Source organism: Juglans regia, chromosome 7, assembly GCF_001411555.2.
Source record: "Juglans regia cultivar Chandler chromosome 7, Walnut 2.0, whole genome shotgun sequence".
NCBI classification, from domain to species: Eukaryota; Viridiplantae; Streptophyta; class Magnoliopsida; order Fagales; family Juglandaceae; genus Juglans; species Juglans regia.
In genome coordinates, this window is record NC_049907.1 from 4,275,964 (window position 1) to 4,297,616 (window position 21,653).

Here is a 21,653-nt window from a genome sequence, read left to right on the forward strand (position 1 = left end):
AATACACAAAAAAATTGTCGACGTCAAAGTTCAGATCCTTGTAAAACATGCATTTTTTGCTGAAATTCTGTTTTGAGGTTGACTTTGAGGATGTGTACAATGTAGCTACGTATAACAATTGGTATCAATTGAAACTAAGTACTGAACAATATAATTTATTTCGCTTGTCTTCTTATATGTTTTCTTCTGAGGTTGTCAAGTAATGAAGGGGAGGACTTGGAGCATTGTTCTTTTTTTTTTTTTTTTTGAATTTACCTTTTACTGATCTAACAAATATTAGGGGCATAATTTTTTCCACTCCTTTTAGTTTTACTATTTTTTGTTATCAACTGTGGATCAGAATAAATCATTGACTTATATTTATGATACATGTACGGTATAAGTACATATTTATTTGATGTGCTATTATTGATTTAATATTAGACTTTTTCATAATGGCAGATATAGAGGAAGAGATGGGAAGCTGCCATAATTTGATCATTGGATGCTCCTTAGTCTTCTATTAGTTAATGTTCATATTTATAATTTAGATAGTTTTTATAATAGATGGCTTTTGTACATTTTTTTTATTAGTTTTTGTATAAATTTAACCTATATGTTAGCCATTAAATCAAATAGTTCTAAGGAAGGACATGAGTTGATTAGTGGTATCATGGGCAGTAGTGGTATCATGGGCAGTATGGATAAAGTCCATCGAAGGGCCTCCTTATTATTGATGAAAGTTTATTTTTTAGTAAATACAGTTGAAGTGAGTTTTGCATAAACTTAGTCTACCAAAGTATGACGTGCTTCAAACATTGGTGAAAAAAAAACAACCGACTCGACCTGCACAGTAGCTGGTCGGGCTGGATCAAGTTGGCACGCAAACAGTAATGATTCGAGTCAGGTCGGGTCCAGACCCAGTTGAATGTCATCGGGTTGCAGGCCTAATAATTATAAACTATATTCAATATACAGGTATAAATGACTAGGTATATTTAATTATGATCTCCCTCACTCGGTAGAGGCTCCTCTCCTGTCTTTGTACAGGCTCTTCCATTGGTCTTTTGTCTTCTTCATTTGCTACCTCGATGGCAGATGACCTAGAATTTCTGTACCAACATTTGTCGTTATCTGAGAAGGAGAAGGGTGAGATTCATGTGGAATCTTCGCTCTTAGAATCTAATATTACACGTGGGGAACGTTGTTTGGTGATGTCCTTGTTAACTGATCGGTATTATAATCGAGAGGCTCTCAAGAACATGATGCGAAAAGTGTGGCAACCTGCATGCAAGGTGCCCTTTAAAGATTTGGGATCAAATTTATTTCTGGTGGAATTTGAGGATGATCGGGATAAACAACGTATTCTTTGGGAGGGGCCTTGGTCGTTTGATTGCTATCTTGTTCTTTTGAAGCAGCTGGAAGGGAACTACAAGTAACAAAAATACGACTTCATGAGGCTGCGTTCTGGATCAGGTTGTATGATTTGCCTTTAAATGCTATGAATGTAGAGGTGGGAGGCTCATTGGAAATAAGATTGGCATTGTGGAGGAAGTTGATGGGGAGCAGAGTGAAGTTGCATGGGGTGAGTATCTGAGGATCAGAGTAAGGGTAAATATCTCCCAGCCTCTTATGCGGGGCATCACTGTGAAGCTGGGTCAGTTTGGTTCAGTTTGGATTCGGTTTGCTTATGAACGTTTGCCAAATTTTTGTTATATGTGTGGTAAACTTGGTCATCAGCAGAAAGATTGTGAGATCAATGGGACTCAGGGTGCACGAGATACTGATCAGCTCCCCTTTGGTCCATGGCTACATGTTGGAACTACTATGGGAAGAGCGAAGGATAATTCTGGCCAAAGGCGCTCGACCTTCCGGGAATTCTCACCAGCATCTTCATCGGAGATGGAACAATAACCCGCTGGAGTTAAGGCTGGAAATCAGGAAACTGTTGAGAATGATTCCGTTATTAGTGCTTCGGGTATGCATAATTTAGAGGAAGCTGTTATGGAAGGTATTAATGCAGGAGGTAGGAATGGGATGCTGCCCTCTGGTGCTGTTACTGGGAGTGATTCGGATCCCTTAATTGACGCTTAGGAGATTATTCTGTGTAATGCAAGAACTGATTCCTTAACTGATAATGATATGAATGTAGGGGTTGTTTCGTCTGTTGATGCTCCTACGGTTTTCACAGATAAGGTAACTCAAGATGATGGGCCTAAGGTCCTAGAGGGAGAGGGCTTTGTGGGTCAGGTTTCAAGGCCCAAAAGGGGAAGGCCTAGTCGGAAGTGGACTAGAGTTGGTCTCCCTTTACAACTGAACCCAATTGATGGCATTTTGAAGCAGGATGTTAATGGGAAGAAGGCTGTTATACAGCATGCTATTGTTTCTAAACGAGGGAAGACTAGTGTGCAGGAGGATGAGGGTATTCCAATGGTGGAGGCTGTTATGCAGCCCTGCCGAGAACAATGGAAACTATAAGTTGGAACTCTCGTGGGCTTGGGAACCCACGAGGGTTTAGAGCACTTCGTGACTTGGTCATGAGGGAAGGTCCCAAAGTGTTGTTTTTGCAAGAGACTAAGATGACTGTTAAGCAGATGGAATGTGTATGTGTTAGAGTCGGGTTTGATTGTTGTTTTGCAGTAGCTTGAGAGGGAAGAAGTGGTGGTTTGGCAATGCTATGGATGAAAGAAATTAATTTATCCATTGAGAGTTTCTCTTCCTACCACATTGATGCAAAGATCCAGGATGATGATAAAGGGTTGGTTTGGAAACTCTCTGGTTTGTATGGGCACCCAGAAACTGAGAAAAGAGATGAGTCTTGGAGATTGCTTCGAACTTTGAAGGAAGATGGGGATATTCCATGGCTTGTTTATGGTGATTTCAATGAGGTGCTATGTCAATGAGAGAAAATGGGTGGAAGGCCTAGATCAGACAGATTAATGCAGGCGTTCAGAGATGTGCTTGATGATTGTAGACTTGATAGATTTGTTGCTAATACCAATTGGAAGGAATGCTTCCCTCTCTCTCGGGTCATTCATGGTGTTGCTGCTCATTCAGATCATGTGCCAATTATGTTATTGCCCACTTCTGATATAAAAGGGCCAAGACATAAAATTTTTAGGTTTGAGGCTATGTGGGTTGAGGATGAGGAGTGTGGTGATGTTATTTCAAGGTTTTGGCAGGGAGGTTTTGAAGGGAGGTCAATGGTAGCAATCACTGACAGATTAAGTAGTTGTAGCAGGGGACTAGAAGCATGGAAGAAGTTGAAATTTGGGCATATCCAGATGAACATTAGAAGGGCTCGAGCTAATATTCATAGATTGCAATTAGAGGATGCTAGAAGGATTTCAAAAGAGGAATTAATGCAGGCTAGAAACAACTTGTAGGCTTGGTTGGAGAGGGAGGAAATTATGTGGAAGCAAAGAGCAAAAGTTTTATGGTTGAAGGGAGGGGACAGAAATTCAAAATTTTTTCATCACAAAGCTTCTCAGAGGAACAGTAAGAATTGGATTAAAGGGTTGAAAAGTGAAGATGGGACATGGAAATATGAAGAGGAAAGAGACCAGATTATCTTAAATTATTTTCAGTCTTTGTTTCATTCTGAACAACAGAGTTGTAACTTGGATTTTCTGGATGGTTTTAGTGGGAAAGTCACTGCTTCAATGAATGCTGATTTGTTAAAGAAGTTTTCTCGTGATGAAATCAAGATAGCTTTGGATCAAATGCATCCTACCAAGTCACCTGGTCCAGATGGTATGGCTCCAATTTTCTTCCAACAATTTTGGCACATAGTGGGGGATGATGTCGCTAATGCAGTCTTACAAGTTCTCAGAACTGGTACTCTTCCCTCCTCACTGAATCATACTTTTATTACTTTGATCCCCAAGAAAAGCAAGCATGAATTCATTTATGAATTTAGGCCTATTAGTTTATGCAATGTGCTGTATAAATTAATCTCCAAAGTTCTAGCAAATGGGCTTAAAAATGTGCTTGAAAAGATCATTTCTAGTTCTCAGTGTGCTTTTGTCCCTGGTCATCTTATAACAAATAATATCCTTGTGGCTTATGAATTGATGCATTTCTTGAGAAATAAGAGGAATGGCAAGGATGGCTTTATGTCCATTAAGTTGGATATGAGTAAAGCTTACGATCGTGTGGAATGGTCCTATCTTGAATTTATTATGGTCAGAATGGGTTTTCATGTTCAATGGATTGCTTTAGTCATGATGTGTGTAAAGACTATCTCTTTTTCAGTTTTGATTAGTGGAGAGCCTAAAGGTCCTATTATCCCTTAGAGATGCATTAGACAAGGGGATCCATTATCCCCTTATATGTTCTTACTTTGTACTGAGGGATTAGTTTCTTTGCTCAGAAAAGCTAAGGGCACAGGTGATATCACAACTGTCGTGTGTAGAGGGGCTCCTCAGATATCCCATTTACTTTTTGCTGATGATAGCCTTTTGTTTTGCAAGGCTACTGTGGAAGAAAATCAGAAGATCCAAGATCTGTTAAAATGTTATGAGGTTGTTTCTGGTCAGAAAGTTATCAAAGAAAAAACAGCAATTGTTTTTAGTAGTAATGTTCCTACTGCTAAAGAGGAGGAGATAATGAAGCTTTGGGGGGTGCAGCAGAGCCAGCAGTTTGAGAAGTATCTTGGACTTCCACCTTTGGTTGGGAGGTCCAAATATAAGGTTTTTTCTGATATTAAGCATAAAGTTTGGAAGAAATTGCAAGGATGGAAAGAAAATATGCTCTCGGTTGGTGGAAAAGAAATCTTGATTAAAGCTGTTACACAGTCCATTCCTACTTACTCTATGAGATGCTTTAAATTACCTTCTTCTTTATGCAACCGTCTCAGATCTCTTAGATTCGACCATTATCTTCTCTCCAAGAGTGGTGCGTGGCTTACACGAGCCTCCACATCTAGTGACGGTTGTTTGCCGGCAATTCGACTCACCTTCCAGTTGCTATTTTCTTATATTCCCGTTTTCTGTTACCAAGTATCAAGATAAAGTGGTAGTGAAAGTCTTCTTCAGCTAATCCAAACCAACAAATTGTAGTACACAACAATTCACTACGGCTTCCAGTCGTAGTTTTATAGTCTATTTATCAGATAGTGTCAAAACCGCTTCAAGCGGCTCTCCTTTGTGGGAAATGGGTGGGAGCCAAGTCATTGGCTCCGTATCCCTCTTCATTTTATTTTTTTGGTGTTGTAATTGCTAGTTTGAGATGATTATTGGGGGCTCCCACCATGCTAAGTCTTGTATCTTGTAATCGTATATTATACCTATGATATGCTTCTTTGAGAAAAATAAAAAATTAAATCTAACACTCCTCATCAGCTTAACCTTTTTGCAGGACAAATAATAATTTTATAAGGCATCATAACAGTTCAAATTCTAACTCTACATATTACCCATTTAATTAAATTGAGGCACAATTTTACCGTCTTAAATGCACATAGGCAATGGTAATCAAGCATCAAATAAAACAAAGTATAGGAATCATTAATTAGTTTGATTCTATATGCCATGAAAAAATATTTCTAACTAGAGTGCCCAGTTTGAGAGGGATTGACCACAACCTAGGTAGCTAGACATGCCTATCATACATTAACCTTGTAACATATGGGAAGTGAAGTCAACCATTGTTCATGCAAGTCAATATAGGTCCAGCTATTAGCCGTCACTTGTCTTTCTTATGCTCCCTAATTTATACAATTCACTTTACTCTTTTATAATGTGGCACCACAATGCACTGTCACGTGAGTTTTTGTCTTCATTTTTTTTTTTTTTGTTTCGAGCGCCCTTTTATATTGAATATATATTTAAAAATTTTTTAATAAGCTACACGGTGCCATATCAAATAAGAAAAATGAGTGGTATAAATTAAAAGGCATCATAGCATTATTCTTAATTATTAGGTTGGTCCATCAATGAGTGGTATAGGTCATGACTAATGAGACTTGAAGTGCATGCAATTTGAGATTGATCCAGATTAGATTCTGTTGTATATTTGAGAGTCTGATCAACAGTGATCCCGATAGATTAATCAAGTTCGTTAATTGACATATATATATATATATATCTATATCTTATGGAATCAATACTTCGATCTTATAAAAACAAGCAGCAATTAAAAACAGGCTCCTCTCTCGATAGAGGCTCCTCTCCTGTCTTAGTATAGGCTCTTCCATCGTATTTTTGCTTCGTTTGCTGCCTCGATGGCAGAGGACCTAGAATTTCTATGCCAACATCTGTCTTTATCTGAGAAGGAGAAGGGTGAGATTCATGTGGAATCTTCACTCTTAGAATCAAATATAGCACGTGGGGAACGTTGTTTGGTGATGTCCTTGTTAATTGATCGTTATTATAATCGAGAGGCTCTCAAGAACACGATGCGAAAAGTGTGGCAACCTGCATGCAAGGTGCGCTTTAAGAATTTGGGCTCAAATTTATTTTTAGTGGAATTTGAGGATGATTGTGACAAACAACGTATTTTTCAGGAGGCGCCTTGGTCTTTTGATCGTTATCTTGTTCTTTTGAAGCATCTGGAGGGGGACTTACAAGTAACGAAAATACGACTTCATGAGGCTTCGTTTTGGATCAGGTTGTATGATATGCCCTTAAATGCTATGAATGCAAAGGTGGGGAGACTCATTGGTAATAAGATTGGCATTGTGGAGGAAGTTGATGGGGAGCAAGGCGAAGTTGCATGGGGTGAGTATCTGAGGATCAGAGTAAAGATCGATATCTCTCAGCCTCTTATGCGTGGTATCACTGTGAATCTTGGTCAGTTTGGTTTAGGCTGGATTCGGTTTGCTTATGAATGTTTGCCAAATTTTTGTTATATGTGTGCTAAAATTAGTCATCGGCAGAAAGACTGTGAGATCAGTGGGAATCAAGATGTACAAGATACTGATTAGCTTCCCTTTGGTCCATGGTTGCATGTTAGAACTACTATGGGAGGCGTGAAGGATAATTTTGGCCAGAGGTGCTCGACCTACAAGGAATTCTTGCCGGTTTCTTCATTGGAGACAGAACGACAGCCAGTTGGAGTTAAGGCTGGAAATCAGGAAACTTCTTTGAACGACTCCGCTATTAGTGCTTCGGTTATGCATGATTCAGAGGAAGCAGTTATGGAAGGTATTAATGCAGGAGGTAGTAATGGGAAGCTGCCCTCTGGGGTTGTTATTGGGAGGGATTCGGGTCCCTTAATTACTTCTGCTCAAAAGATTAACAAAGAAAAAACAGGAATTATTTTTAGTTGTAATGTACATACTGCTAAAGGGGAGGAGATACTGAAGCTTTGGGGGGTGCAGCATAGCCAGTAGATTGAGAAGTATCTTGGACTTCCACCTTTGGTTGAGTGGTCCAAATTTAAGGTTTTTTTTATATTAAGCATAAAGTTTGGAAAAAATTGCAGGGATGGAAAGAAAAGATGCTCTCGGTTGGTGGAAAAGAAATCTTGATTAAAGCTGTTGCACTGTCCATTCCTACTTACTCTATGAGCTATTTCAAATTACCTTCTACTTTATGTAATGATCTGGAGCAGTTGATGGCAAAATTCTGGTGGGGACAGAAGAAGGATGAACATAAAATTCATTGGATGAGTTTGGTCCAAGATGTGTGAGGCTAAGCAGGATGGGGGTATGGGTTTTAAGAATCTTAGGGTGTTCAATGATGCTCTTTTAGCTAAGCAAGGTTGGAGAATTAAGAAAAATACTAATTCTCTTTTGCATAAGGTCTTCAAAGCTAAATATTTCCCTAGAGACCAATTACTAGATGCTGCACTGGGTTATAACCCTTCTTTTGTGTGGAGAGATATTTGGAGTACTTTACATAAACTGGGAGCTGGTTGTCGTTGGAGGATTGGTTCTGGTCAAGGTGTAAGAATTTGGAAAGATTATTGGGTACCTGGGGTGCCTAAACTATCTGATCTAGAGAGTGAAAGTGGAGTTGCAGCTTTTAAAGAAGATGCTACTGTGAATATGCTAATGGATGATGTTCACTAGGGATGGGATGTGGAAAAATTACTACTATGTTTTCTCCTAAGGTGGCCTCAAGTATTTTGAATATTGTTTTGAGTCATGGAAGGCTAATTTGCTTTGTTGGGTTCAGGAAGCACATGGTGATTATTCTGTTAAAAGTGCCTATAGGCTATTTCGATCCTTGAACCAGAGCTGGCAATGTGGTGAATCTTCGAGGGCTGCAATGTTGAAAAGGCTATGGAAAGAAATTTGGTCTATGCAACTTCCATCTAAGGTGAAAATCTTTTTTTGGAAAGCTGTCAAAGGGATTCTACCTACTAAATATAACCTTATGAAGAAACAAGTGATGGTTGAGGGAGGATGTACTTTCTATGGTGCTGAAAGAGAAGATGTCCTTCGTGCTCTTTGTTGTTGTCCATCTATCAAAGAAGTTTGGTCTAATCATTTTCCCACCATGCTGCAGACCAGTAGAAATGAGTTGTTTATTGATGTTGTGCTAAGTTTTCTTCAAGGCATATCTAAAGATATGCTTGAGCTGTTTTTTCTAATTTGCTGGAGTTGTTGGTACAGAAGAAATATGAAGATTTTTTAGGAGAAGTGTGTAAGTGCAGCGACAACTGTGGGAAGTGCATTGGCCATGCAGCAGTCCTTCAAAGAATTGAAATGTAAACCTGTACTTGTTGTAAAACATTAATGCAGATGGGAATTCCCACCTCCTGGTTCTTTTAAACTTAATGTTATCTTCAAATGGCTCGTTTGCTGGTGTTGGAGCAATTCTAAGGGATTCAAAGGGGGATGTTATGATGTATGCAACAAAGAAGGAGCAAGCTATTTTGAATGCAAAGAAAGAGCAAGCTGCGGGGCCTTCAGCTTAGTATCCATCTTGGTATTCATAATCTAGTGATTGAAAGTGATTCCTTGTTAGTAGTTAATGAATTTACTAGACAAGTATCTTCAAAGGCAGCAATTGGAAATATTATTACGGAAGCTCAGGAGCTGATGAGTCGTTTTGATTCTTGTGTAGTTAAATATGCCATCAGAAGTTGCAATGAAGCAGCACACTCACTTGCCAAGTTTGGTTTTAAGTGTTAAGGAATATTTACTTAAGCTTCTTCTAAATGCTTACATTATTTAATCCAATCATGCCAATATTTTTCTAAATGCGCTGTCCATTAGGTTAGCTTTTTCTTTCTTTTCTTAACTGCCAAGTGTAACAATGCCAAACATTAATTATTCCTCGTGCACCAATCAATGCTACCAAGAATGAAGCCACAAGATAAAGCCGCACCAAATATTGACACAAGAGTCAAAGGAGCAAGTTGTAAGAGCACTAGCAATATTGACTTCTTCAATGCATCTTCAAAATTTTAAAAAATGTAGATAAAATGATCTATATTAACTTTTTCGAAAAGTAAAAACTTGAACTATGAGTTATAGTATATATAATATATTACTACGGCAAGCCCCTTATAAGGTTTAATTCGTAACATCTTCGTCCCTCGACTCTTGATTTCTAATCTTGTTTAATCGATGCACTTCTTCCAACAAGCTTTTGAGTATTCAAAAACATTTAAATTAAGGTCATACTATTTGACAAGAACTTGAAAAAAAGAAAACATTGATTGTTTCTAGCTAGCTAGCTTGAATCATGGTATTTGAAGATTTCTATTTGAACTTTAGAGTTTGGAGTGAGAGAGATAAACACATAATGTAAAGTTTACCATGTAATTCTACAACAATATTAAAAAGTCAATAAATGTTGTATATATGAACCATATTTAAGCTATGTTTTAAGTTGCATGGTATTCATATCATGCTCGTGCTTGAATGTTCGTTGGGAGAGTTAGCTTTGATTTATGATATATATTAGATTATGTGAATGTTTTCTCTTCTTATTTTATAAAGTGATGCATCATCTTTTGAAGGGCAATTCTTCTTATAAAAAAAAATGATATGGATGGCTATCTCACAGCTATAACACTAGTTATAGTAGGATGAAAAGTTTTTGCTCCAACTTTTAAGGATTAGAGTAAAAGGACAAGATCATCAATACATTTATAAAATAGGTTCCCCATATTTATTGATTATTTAATGTTCCTAATTGAGAGACTCACATGACTAACAATAATAGATACTACAAAACTCACTCGATCCATATGTTTATTTATCCCCACTTTTAAGTAAAAAATCCTAATATAAATCTTAAAGAACCAACGCCTTCAGAAATTTACTTGCTCTCATGCATCACCAGACTAAGTTCGTAACATTCATCATCTGTTGGATTCATTCAAGACTCAAGTGCTTAGAAGGTCTGATTTGATATGATTACCTGTTTTGATCTGCTTTACATATTGATCCTTATCTACGTCAAAAGGCTTCAATTCCCTCTGTTTACTCTTGGAAAATATGAGACGTCAACAACACGAGATTGTAGTGATTATAAATTCTTCAAAAACTAATTTCTTCTTGCCTTAGCAAATTCAAATCGCTTCTAATTAATGACTTTTTAGCAAGTTTAAGATTAGCCAGGAAATGCATATAGGCAGCAAGTTGCAAGCAGTGGATTACAAGTCATGTCAAACTATTAAACGTTAATTTAAATGTTCAGAGGATAGAATCATTGTGCTCCCTCGCCCAGATTCGCCATTGTTGACACCTCCTTCGCAACCTCAATCTCTCCTCCCCCACTCGATCTCTCTCTCTACACTGAGGTCTAGCTTTCTCCCCCACTCCAATCTTCTCTTTCTTCCATTTGTAAATTTTCTCTCTCCTAGGGTTTGCGCTGCCATTGAGATCTGCCACTAAGAGCCGCACTGAAAGTCGTCCGACCACCCCCTCGCCTATTTCACTCTTCCAAATCTCCTTTTTCATCGGATTTCAACCCTAACCCGTGGACAAAAACCCAATTTTGGGTTATACTCTGTGAAGCCCAAGACTGATTTGGAAGTGGGCTTTTCTTTCTTTTTGTGTGTGTGTGTTTTCTCTGTTGAAGTGGAGCTCAATGTGTTGTTTAAGTGGGTTTCATTTTTAGTATGAGTATTCAAATTTAGGGCCCAGCCCGTGTGTGAACCCATAAGCTGAAATAAGGAGTCCACCATTCCTTTTGCTACGACCCACGTCTCTCCCCTCTGTCAACACAAGAAGCTTTGGCCATGGTGGGCACTCGTCGCAGGTGCATGCCAACCATCATAGTCCGAACCCCATCACTTACGGCACCACATGAAGCCTTTGTAGCTTGCCTCACATCAAACCAAAAAGATCTGTCATGCAAATCTCACCGTCCAAAAGTCTTGCGCCCGTCGAGCTAAGCCCAATTTCCACCCCTCGAAAACCCATCATTGAGCCCTCTTCTCCCCTTCAATCTCGTCCTCAACCCCCATATCCCCCACTTTGATTTCCATCCCATGCATCTTAGGGGATTTTTGCCAAGGGTTCCACCTCACGCGGTCGTGATCCACTGCCCTCTAGAGCTTACTAGAGGTCTCCCGACCACACCCTCAACCTTTCCACTTCTACTCAGCCTTTTCCCCTCTCAGATCCACCCAACCCGAGTCTAGATACTCCCCCAGTGTTCTACATCCCCACCTACCACCACCCTCCACCACGAGATTCCCTTCATCCACTCTCTATTTTCATCATATCTACAACCCACTATATTCTCAACTGTAGAGTCCCACGTGCTGCTCGGATATGTTGTTGTGTTTGATTAAGTTGCATGTGGAGTGTTAGGATAATAACTGTAGTTGGTGATGAATTATTGGTCGAGGGCCAAGTGAAGCATTGGGAATCGCGTGTAGTTGTGAATATGTGAAACTGTGAAATTTGTGTTGTTATACTGTGTTTGTTGTCGTTCTTTGCTATGCCATGTCATCCAATAAATGCTTGTTCCATAATTGCATTTTGTTTATTGCATGTAATGAAATTGTATGAATTGTGCTTTGTTTTGTGGGTGTGCATGCCGAGATGTGGTATTATCTTGGTTGAGCTCCTTTGGTCACTCGGGAGAGTGTAAAACTAAGTGACGTCCCCTGGGTTGTCACAAGGCGACAACAGGCTCGAACGAGATGATAATGCTCTCGTGCGAACTCCATGACCTCTCTATTAGTGGAGGCTAGAGGATGTCTGGTCACGTACGCGCTGGGCGCAAAGCTTAGCATTGCTCGTTATGAAGTCACATGCACAATTGTTACCTATGGTGTGATGAAGGGAGCTAAGGTGTGCCAATGGTCGCTAAGGGAGACCATGGTGCATACAGTGATTACATGGATGGAAATGTGTATTTAAGGCATGCGTGGAGTTTTCTGTAAATTGTTGAGAATGATATTGGTTTTGTGCAATTTTGGTAAATCTCTTATTTTTTTCCCAAGCGCTATGATATGTCCACTTTTTCCATGTTTGTATTTTTGGATGTCATTCTATCAGTTTTACTTGCTAGATTGCGAAATCTCACTATGATGACCCCACCTGTTGTTTCACTCCACTGAACCGTAGACTTTGATGTAAAGGATGATCATGAGCTTAGAGGACTGGGCCCACCTAAGGAGTGAAGACCTGAGGACTTTCCCTTATGTAGCTTGATTTAGCATTTACTTATTATCTAGTTAGATGACTGTATTAATTCATGGATTATTTTGCTGGAGTTTGTAATTTGAGTTTTTGGTACTATTAGCAGTTCAGACTACCCTTTTTATTCCTTCACTGTGTTTATAACTGTACACATTTTAGTTGCCTGCTGGCACACGCTTTCACGTTGCGCTTCGGGGGTGTGATCCGTATAGTCAGCACCTCAGCATCATGGCTCCCTCCAAATCACACGTGGGGGTCGACAACGCCACAGGTGGTATCAGAGTTTTTACGACTCTGGGTAAATCCATAAGTTACTTAGGTATAGTACTAGAATTCTAGGCTTCAATCTTACTATGATAGGCTTGAAAAATTTGTGTAATTAGACTTATTTTTTATTTATTGAGCAAAGTTGGTTGGAATTTTAGTTGGATCGGTGTTAACCTTTAGTATAGTAGGCTTCAATTTGTTAACGTTTAGGCTATGTTTGGGTACCAAAAGTTCCTCAACACTTTTCAAGTATTCTCGTACTTTTGAAAATACTTCACATGCCAAACAACTTAAAATACTCTCAATGGGACCCACAAACTCACTCCAATCTCTACTCATAACTATTCACAAACATTCTATAATACTTATCACTATTACATATAAATAAAAAATAAAATCACTATAATATTTATCACGATTAAATATAAATAAAAAATAAAATCATTATAATATATAAATAAAAAATAAAATCACTATAATATATAAATAAAAAATAAAATCACTATAATATTTATCACTATTAAATATAAATAAAAAATAAAATCATTATAATATATAAATAAAAATAAAATCACTATAATATATAAATAAAAAATAAAATCACTATTATATATAAATAAAAAATAAAATCACTAAAATATATAAATAAAAAATAAAATCACTAAAATATATAAATAAAAAATAAAATCAGTATAATATATAAATAAAAAATAAAATAACTATAATATATAAATAAAAAATATTTATCACTATTATATATAAATAAAAAATAAAATCACTCTAAGATATAAATAAAAAATAAAATCGCTATAATATATAAATAAAAAATAAAATTACTATAATATATAATAAATAAAAAATAAAATTACTATAATATTTATCATTATTAAATATAAATAAAAAATAAAATCATTATAATATATAAATAAAAAATAAAATCACTATAATATATAAATAAAAAATAAAATCACTATAATATATAAATAAAAAATAAAATCACGATAATAAAATAACTATAATATATAAATAAAAAATATTTATCACTATTATATATAAATAAAAAATAAAATCACTATTATATATAAATAAAAAATAAAATCACTAAAATATATAAATAAAAAATAAAATCACTATATATATATAAATAAATAAAATTACTATAATATTTATCACTATTAAATATAAATAAAAAATAAAATCATTATAATATATAAATAAAAAATAAAATCACTCACTAATATATAAATAAAAAATAAAATACTATAATATTTATCACTATTGTATATAAATTAAAAATAGAAGCACTATAATATATAAATAAAAAATAAAATCACTATTATATATAAATAAAAAATAAAATCACTAAAATATATAAATAAAAAATAAAATCACTATAATATATAATAAATAATAAATAAAATTAGTATAATATTTATCACTATTAAATATAAATAAAAAATAAAATCATTATAATATATAAATAAAAAATAAAATCACTATAATATTTATCTCTATTATATATAAATAAAAAATAAAAACACTAAAATATATAAATAAAAATAAAATCACTATTATATATAAATAAAAAATAAAATACTATAATATTTATCACTATTATATATAAATTAAAAATAGAATCACTATAATATATAAATAAAAAATAACATTACTATAATATTTATCACTATTATATATATATATATATATATAAAGTCATTATAATATTTATCACTATTATATATAAACTAAAAATAAAATCATTATAATATTTATCATTATTATATCTAAATTAAAAATAAAATCATTATAATATTTATCATTATTATATATAAAAGTAAAATAAAATCATTATAATATTTATTAATATTAAAAAATCACTATAATAAAATCATTATAATATTTATTATTAAAAATCAAATCACTATAATATTTATGGGACCCACATATTTTTCAACTACCTGCTCAAAAGTCAACAACTCAACATACTTCACACATCCAAACAACTCAAAATACTCTCAATGGGATCCACAAACTCACTTCAATCTCTACTCATAACTATTCACAAACATTCTCAACACTTCTCAACACTTTTCAACACCCAAACGTACCCTTAGGCTTGTATTTGAATTATCGAAACTTCAAGGGGAAATGACGTGGTCTAGTCTATCTCATCGGAACAGAGACTGAAGTCATGAACTGATGATGGTAACAGCTTCTAAACATGGAATAGGTTTAAAGTTTGAGATTCTATAGAAGTTATGAAATGACTTTATGGAATCTAAGGTGGTAGATTCAACAAGAATTTGAGGAGTTAATTAAATTGGAGGTTTTTTATTTGGCAACTCTGAGAAATGATTGGATAACATTTGGAGTTTTAACATCTACAAGCTTTAAGTGACGTTTGGTTTGAGATCAATGGTCATCGATCTTGTAGACCTGGGAAAATGATTCTTATATGATTTAAGGTTTTTGAATTGCAGACTATGAGGACTAATTTATAATAAGATTTGACTTTAAGTTAATGATGTGTAGATTTACAAGAAGCGAATTTCTCTATGAGATTGAAAGGTATTGTTTTTGTAGACTCTTGAAAATGATTGTACTTTTAAGAAGTTATAGAAAGTGTGTAATTCGGAAAATGAATGCTTATCATCGGGTTTGAGGTTAGGGTTGGCAGATTTTAGGAAACAATTCTTATCAAATTTAAAGATTACAAATGGTGCAAATTCAGGAAATTATTTTTGTCAATTCTAAGGATATAGGTCCATCAGGGTGTCGAAAATGGTAGTAAATGTGATGATATAAAAGGTGATCAAGTTTGAGAATAGGATTGGGTGACTTTAGTGGCGAATGATATTGAGTTTAGTACCACTAGAACAAACTCTAGTAAGAACTGGGGTCTTGAGTAGATTAGTATTTATTGTCTGAATGACATTTATAGGCACATTTATCTATTTGAATGAGATTGTATTGGACTTTTAAGCTCAACGCATGCTTTAGATGGGATGTATAGACTTTTGACTAATTGAGTGTCTTGGATTGAGTTGTGTTTTGGATTACCTTTGGCCTATGGATGTTTGCTTAATTATACGCTGACATGTGTAGGAGTTGATGAAATAATTGAATGCTTTAAGTATAGTGACCATGGGATTTGCTCTCAAGTGTTATCAACTTGACTTCTCCCAAATACTTAGACCTCCTTACACTCATACTTGGAGAACTTCCTCGATTAGATCATTTCATGGATTCCTTGCCAAATGGTTTGCATAGCCTGATTTAGCTTGTTTTTAATTTGTTGTCCTTTTCTTTTGAAAGGTTCTATGTCGCCCTTTTAAACCTTTTGGAAAATGATGAGAGAACCACCACTTTTGTAGCCTTTAAAATTTGGCTATGAAGGGAAATTTTTGTCAATTCACTTTATCTGCCTAATTTGTGAACTCAACCTCTTTGTCCAACTTGATGAAATATTTTGGCAACTTAGTGCGTTGACAAGAGTTTTGAATCTATTTTGGTGAATTGTTGGAATTTTTTTCGTCCTTGGTGTTTTTGTATAATATTTATGTGGTTTGCTTTTGACTTAAGGACCAATCATGTATCCAACTACCTTATTGTAGCTTTCTCAATTCCATTGTAAATCAAATTATTTCCTTGCTCACTTGGCAGAGCAAACCATTTGTGAAAAATTGTGACTTCATTCATTAGATCGATTTTCTTTCACCGTTAGGAAACCTTCGTGTTAATGTCAACTTTCATCTCAACGTCTTCAACTTCAAACCGCTTTATTTTGACTACTCAATCCTATCAGTTGTATGGGCATGACTTAGTGTATGGGTTTCTAAGTTCTTTGATGACTTCAAGGAAATTATTGGAAATGATGTTCTTGTTAGACTCTTTTAAAGTGTTAACCCTCACCCATGGATATGGCGACATTTTGCTTCTAACATTTGGAGTGCGTAGGTCGATTGGTAGTAGTATGTTGTAATTGATCACATGTGCTTTATCGAGGAGTCTTGGTTTTGACTAAGGATGCAAGCGATCGACACGTAATATATGTGAGTGTGTATGAATTTCATAGAGGAGAGGTCTTTGTCTCCTATCATGATTGGAAGGATTTGCTTTGGTAGGTGTCGAAGTGGATTCAATACGATAGTATTAAATTCAAGATATCTTTGCCTTAGGCTTTTTGGTGAGATGATTAGAGTTCGCAGTTGAAGCATAACACTTAGTGAAATGATGGTTGGAAGTAATTTTTTTTATTATCTTCAAGAATCAGTTGTGACTTGAGATCACATAGGAATTTAAAATTTAAGGCTATACTTTCCTTTGGAGATTGAAAGTTCGGTTGAGGGGAATTATGGACATTGATGGTTAACTTGAGAAGAGGCTGATAGGTCACCAAAGTATGGTGTACAATAAAGCCTTGGAAGTTGAAGCTTAGGCATCAACAGTGGGTAGCATCACCTAATTTATGAGGTAATGAAGCATTAGGATCCATGGGTGTTGTAGAGTAGTTTATTGTTAAGTGTAGATTTTGAACTGCATGACTTGCCTTGAGGTTTTAGAAGTGATGTACTATTGGAAGAACTAGTCAAGCTAGTACTAGAAGAAGTTATGCAAGTAAAGGCAACGGTATTTATTAGCTTGATGAGCCCTTTGGAAGTAGCTGTAGTTAGCTATAAGCAAATTTTGTGGATGAAATTCTTTTTAAGGGGGGAGGATGTGAAGCCCAACCCATGTGAAGACCAAGACTGATTTGGAATTGTTTTTCTTTAGAGTGTGTGTGTGTGTGTTTTCTTTGTTGAAGTGTAGCTCAATGTGTTGTTTAAGTGGGTTTCATTTTTAGTATTAGTATTCAAATTTCGGGCTCAGCTTGTTTGTGAGCGCATAAGCTAAAACAGGGGGCCTAACTGCTCCCTTTATGCGATGCCATTTTGGTCAGGGGTGAAAAATCCAAAATTATTTTTCCTCCCTTCTTTTTCCCCAGTGCCCTAGCCACCTCCCCTCTTTGAAATGTTTCTCTTTCTCTCTCTATCTCTATCTCTCTCCTCTGCAACCCGTGAGCATTGCCGTCAGTGTCACCACCTTGTCGTCGTCGTGTGTCTGTCGAGCAACAATCCCTCTTCCCCATCTACCACCACCACGCCTTTCACAGTGACCTGTGTCTCTCCCTTCTGTCAACAAGAGAAGCTTTGGCCATGATGGTTACCCGCTGCCGCTACCACCACCACGCCTTTCAAGGCTTAGGGGATTTTTTCTTAGGGTTTAACCGCACGCCGTCACTATCCACCGCCCTCTGGAGCTCATTAGAGGTAGCCCAACCACGCCCTCACCCTCTCGACTTCTACTCGGCCTCTTCGCCTTTCAAATCCACCCAACCCAAGTCTAAATCCTCCTTCACTGTTCTGCATCACCATCTACCACCACCCTTTGCCATGAGATTCCCTTCGTCCACCCTCTATTTTCATCAGATCTGCCACCCATTATATGCCCAACTGTAGAGTCGCACATGCTGCCCGGATCTGTCATTGTCAACTGTGCTCCTCCACTCTTGGCGCTACCATAGTAAGCTGTGTGCCACTCTGTTTTTGCATTAATTTTTTTTCCATCAAGCAGCAATGTGCACGCACACACGAGATTCCTTAGACAGCGCGTTGATTATCCAAGATTGCCTTCTGCATTGTAAGTAAACCCCTAGACTGACCCTTGGAATACTATCACTAGAAAATTGTGTTTTTATTGCAGTCTGGTTGTGTTTGGTTAAGTGGCCAAGGGCCTGTGGAGTGTTGGGATAATAATTGTAGTTGGTTATGAATTGTTGGTCGAGGGCCAATTGATGTGTTGGGAATCGTGTGTAGTTGTGAAAATGTGAAACCATGAAATTTGTGTTGTTATACTGTGTTTGTTGTCGTACTTTGCCATGCCATGTCATCCAATAATTGTTTGTTCCATAATTTCATTTTGAATATTGCATGTCAATAAATTGTATGAATTGTGCTCTATTTTGTGGGTGTGCATACCAGTACCCCAAACCGATATGAGGTATTATCTTGGTGAAGCTCCTCTGGTCACTCGAGAGCATGTAAAATTGAGTGACGACCCTAGTGTTGTTGCTGGGTGACAACGGGCTCAGATCAGATAGTAATGCTCTCGTGCTGACTTCGTGACCTCTCTACTAGAGGATGCCTGGTCATTTACGTACCGGGCACAAAGCTGGGCATCGCTCAATTTGAAGTCACATGCACGATCGTTACTAGTGGTGTGATGAAGGGAGTGAGGGTGTGCGGATGGTCTCTAGGAGAGACCATGGAGCATACAATGATTAAATGGATGGAAATGTGTATTTATGGCATGCATGGCATATTCTGTAAAATGTGAAGCTTTGTGCGATTTTGTTAAATCTCTTGTTTTTTTCAAAATGAAGAGATATGTCCACTTTTTCCACATTTGTACTTTTGGGTGTCATTCTATCGATTTTACTTGCTGAGATTACGAAATCTCACTGTGGTGTCCCGACCTGCGGTTCTGCTCCCAAAATAGTAGACTTTGATGCAGAGGACGGTCATGAGCTTGGAGGATTAGCCCCACTTGAGGAGTGAAGACTTGAGGACTTTTCCCTTATGTAGCTTGATTTAGCGTTTAGTTCTTATCTAGTTAAATGATTGTATTAATTCATGGATTATTTTGTTGGAGTTTGTATTTTGAATTTCTGGTGCTATTAGTAGCTCAGACTACCCTTTTTACTTCTACATTGTGTTTATAACTGTACACTTTTAAGTTGCATGCTTGAACACACTTGCTTTCACGTTGCACTTTGAGTGTGTGATCCATGTAGTCAACACCTCAGCATCATGACTCCCTCCAAATCACATGTGGGGGTTGAGGGCGCCACATGCTCTGCTGTGCTCCACCACCCTCCACTACCAAAAATGACCTCTTCCACTCTCTGTCACATCAAATCTGTCACCCATTAAAATAACCCAGTCATTAGCCCCACTATTCTATCCAAATTCATCTCTGACACCATACGCCACCATTGTCCTTGCCATGCTTCGCAGCATCTAGAAGCCACCACATTAGTATGCTTGATCATCCAGACATTTGCCCTTTTGTGTTGTAAGTAAAATCCTAAACTGATACTTAGAATACTAATATCCAAAAATAATCAAATTGTGTTTTCTGCAGTCTGTTTGTAATTGGTTAAGTGGCCGAGGGACCTATGGAGCTTTGGGATAGAATATTGTACTTGGTGTTGGAACTGTCGGCCGAGGGCTAGGTGAAACGTTGGGAATCACGTGTAGTTGTGACTTGTGAATCTGTGCATCTATGCATTGGTTTGATGTATTTATTGCCATGCCATCTAATAATATTTTGTTCACGCATCTACATCTGTGCTGTAAAATTTAGAAACTGTGGTTTTGGTGTCAAAAGACTAATGGGATTTTGTGAGTGTGTCCATATCATGACCCCAAGTCGAGCTGGGGCATTATATCGATGGAGCTCCTCTGGTCATTCAAGATCGTGTAAAACTGATAGATGTACCATGGGTTGTCGTTGTGCAACAATGAGCTTAGACAAGACGATAATGCTCTCATGCCAACTCCGTGGCCTTTCTGCTGGCGGAGGTTAGAGGATGCTTGGTAACATACGCATCGGGCACGAATCAGTGCATCGCTTGTTATGAAGTCACAAGCACGATCGTTATACGTTGTATGAGGAAGGGAGCCAGAGTGTGTGAATGGTCTCTAGGGGAGACCATGGTGCATACCACAACAAAATGAATATTTTCTAAGTATAAAATGCGATTTTGGTGTGAGTGGGTTATCTATAAATGTTTCTAGTAAAGGGAAAGGAAAAGTAAATTTTGGAGAATCTTTTTATCCTTGTCGTGTGCGTGCGGTTGTCTGTTTCTATTTCTTGGTGGTTGATCTGTGGATTTACTTGCTGAGATTGCAAAATCTCATTGTAGTGTTCCCACTTGATTTTCTGTTTCACGGAAACGTAGTCTTTAATGTAGAGAACGGATACAAGCATAGAGGATCGACCCCACTAGAGGAGTGATAACCTGGGTTTATCCCCATTGTAGTTGATTGGATTCCTATTTTATTTTATTCAGCTAAATGACTGTAATAACCTTATGAAAGACTTATTTGTTGGGTTGTATTATTTTCTTGTACATAATTTTTGGCTTGCCTTATTATTTTTCGTTGCATTTATAATTGTACACATATTACATGTGCGCACACACTTGCACACTTCGTTGAGGGAGTGTGTGTTAGGGACCCCGGTCTTGTCCCTAACACTAAGGACCACGAGATTGCTTTGATGAGGATGATGACCGAGTGACCTTGCCAACTTGCTTGGCTTTCTACAAAGGGTTGGTGTTTGGGTGATGGAATGATGAAGATGATGATGAACTTGGGTAAGCTAAGTGTTTAGGGAGGGCAAATCAGTGTGGGCTGCTAAGGACTTGTCCTTGAGTGTGGCGCCAAGATGATGAGTTAGGGTTGGATGAGTGAGGTGAGATTAGGGTTTTGTATAATCTAAGTGATGATTATGAGTGTTTGATGCAATGTAGATGGCTTGAAGGGTGTCATTGATGTTTGGGCCACTTGGGTGGTAATTAGGGTTGGTATAGTAAGTGTAGTTAGGGTTTTGTGAGGTGGCGAGGGTTGATTTCGAGATTGGGAAGAGTTGGCTTAGGGTTGGAGTTTAGGATGATGGTAGGGTTTGAGAATGAGGTGGAAGAGTAAGGCTAGGGTTTGGAAGGTGTTTGAATGAGTCTAGGTTTGCTCCTTGACTTTAGGGATTTGGAGGTGGAGGATTGGATTTGAATATGTCAAGATAAGATTTG

General features: G+C 37.0%; 2 protein-coding genes across 2 annotated transcripts; both read left to right on the forward strand.

The window, feature by feature from the left end:
* The first annotated feature begins 1,070 nt into the window (after positions 1-1,070).
* On the forward strand, positions 1,071-1,893 carry LOC118348856. Its single transcript, XM_035691366.1, has 2 exons — positions 1,071-1,414; positions 1,491-1,893. The coding sequence occupies exons 1-2, from the start codon at positions 1,071-1,073 to the stop codon at positions 1,891-1,893; spliced, it is 747 nt and encodes a 248-aa protein (XP_035547259.1).
* Positions 1,894-6,202: 4,309 nt separating this feature from the next.
* On the forward strand, positions 6,203-6,904 carry LOC118348857. Its single transcript, XM_035691367.1, has one exon. It carries the CDS (start codon positions 6,203-6,205, stop codon positions 6,902-6,904), a length of 702 nt encoding a protein of 233 aa, XP_035547260.1.
* The last annotated feature ends 14,749 nt before the right edge of the window (positions 6,905-21,653 follow it).

Coding starts and splice junctions, on each gene's coding strand:
- LOC118348856 (XM_035691366.1), top strand. CDS start 1,071: ATGGCAGATGACCTAGAATTTCTGTACCAACATTTGTCGTTATCTGAG. Junction 1,415..1,490: donor CAGCTGGAAGGGAACTACAA/GTAACAAAAATA, acceptor CTATGAATGTAG/AGGTGGGAGGCTCATTGGAA.
- LOC118348857 (XM_035691367.1), top strand. CDS start 6,203: ATGGCAGAGGACCTAGAATTTCTATGCCAACATCTGTCTTTATCTGAG.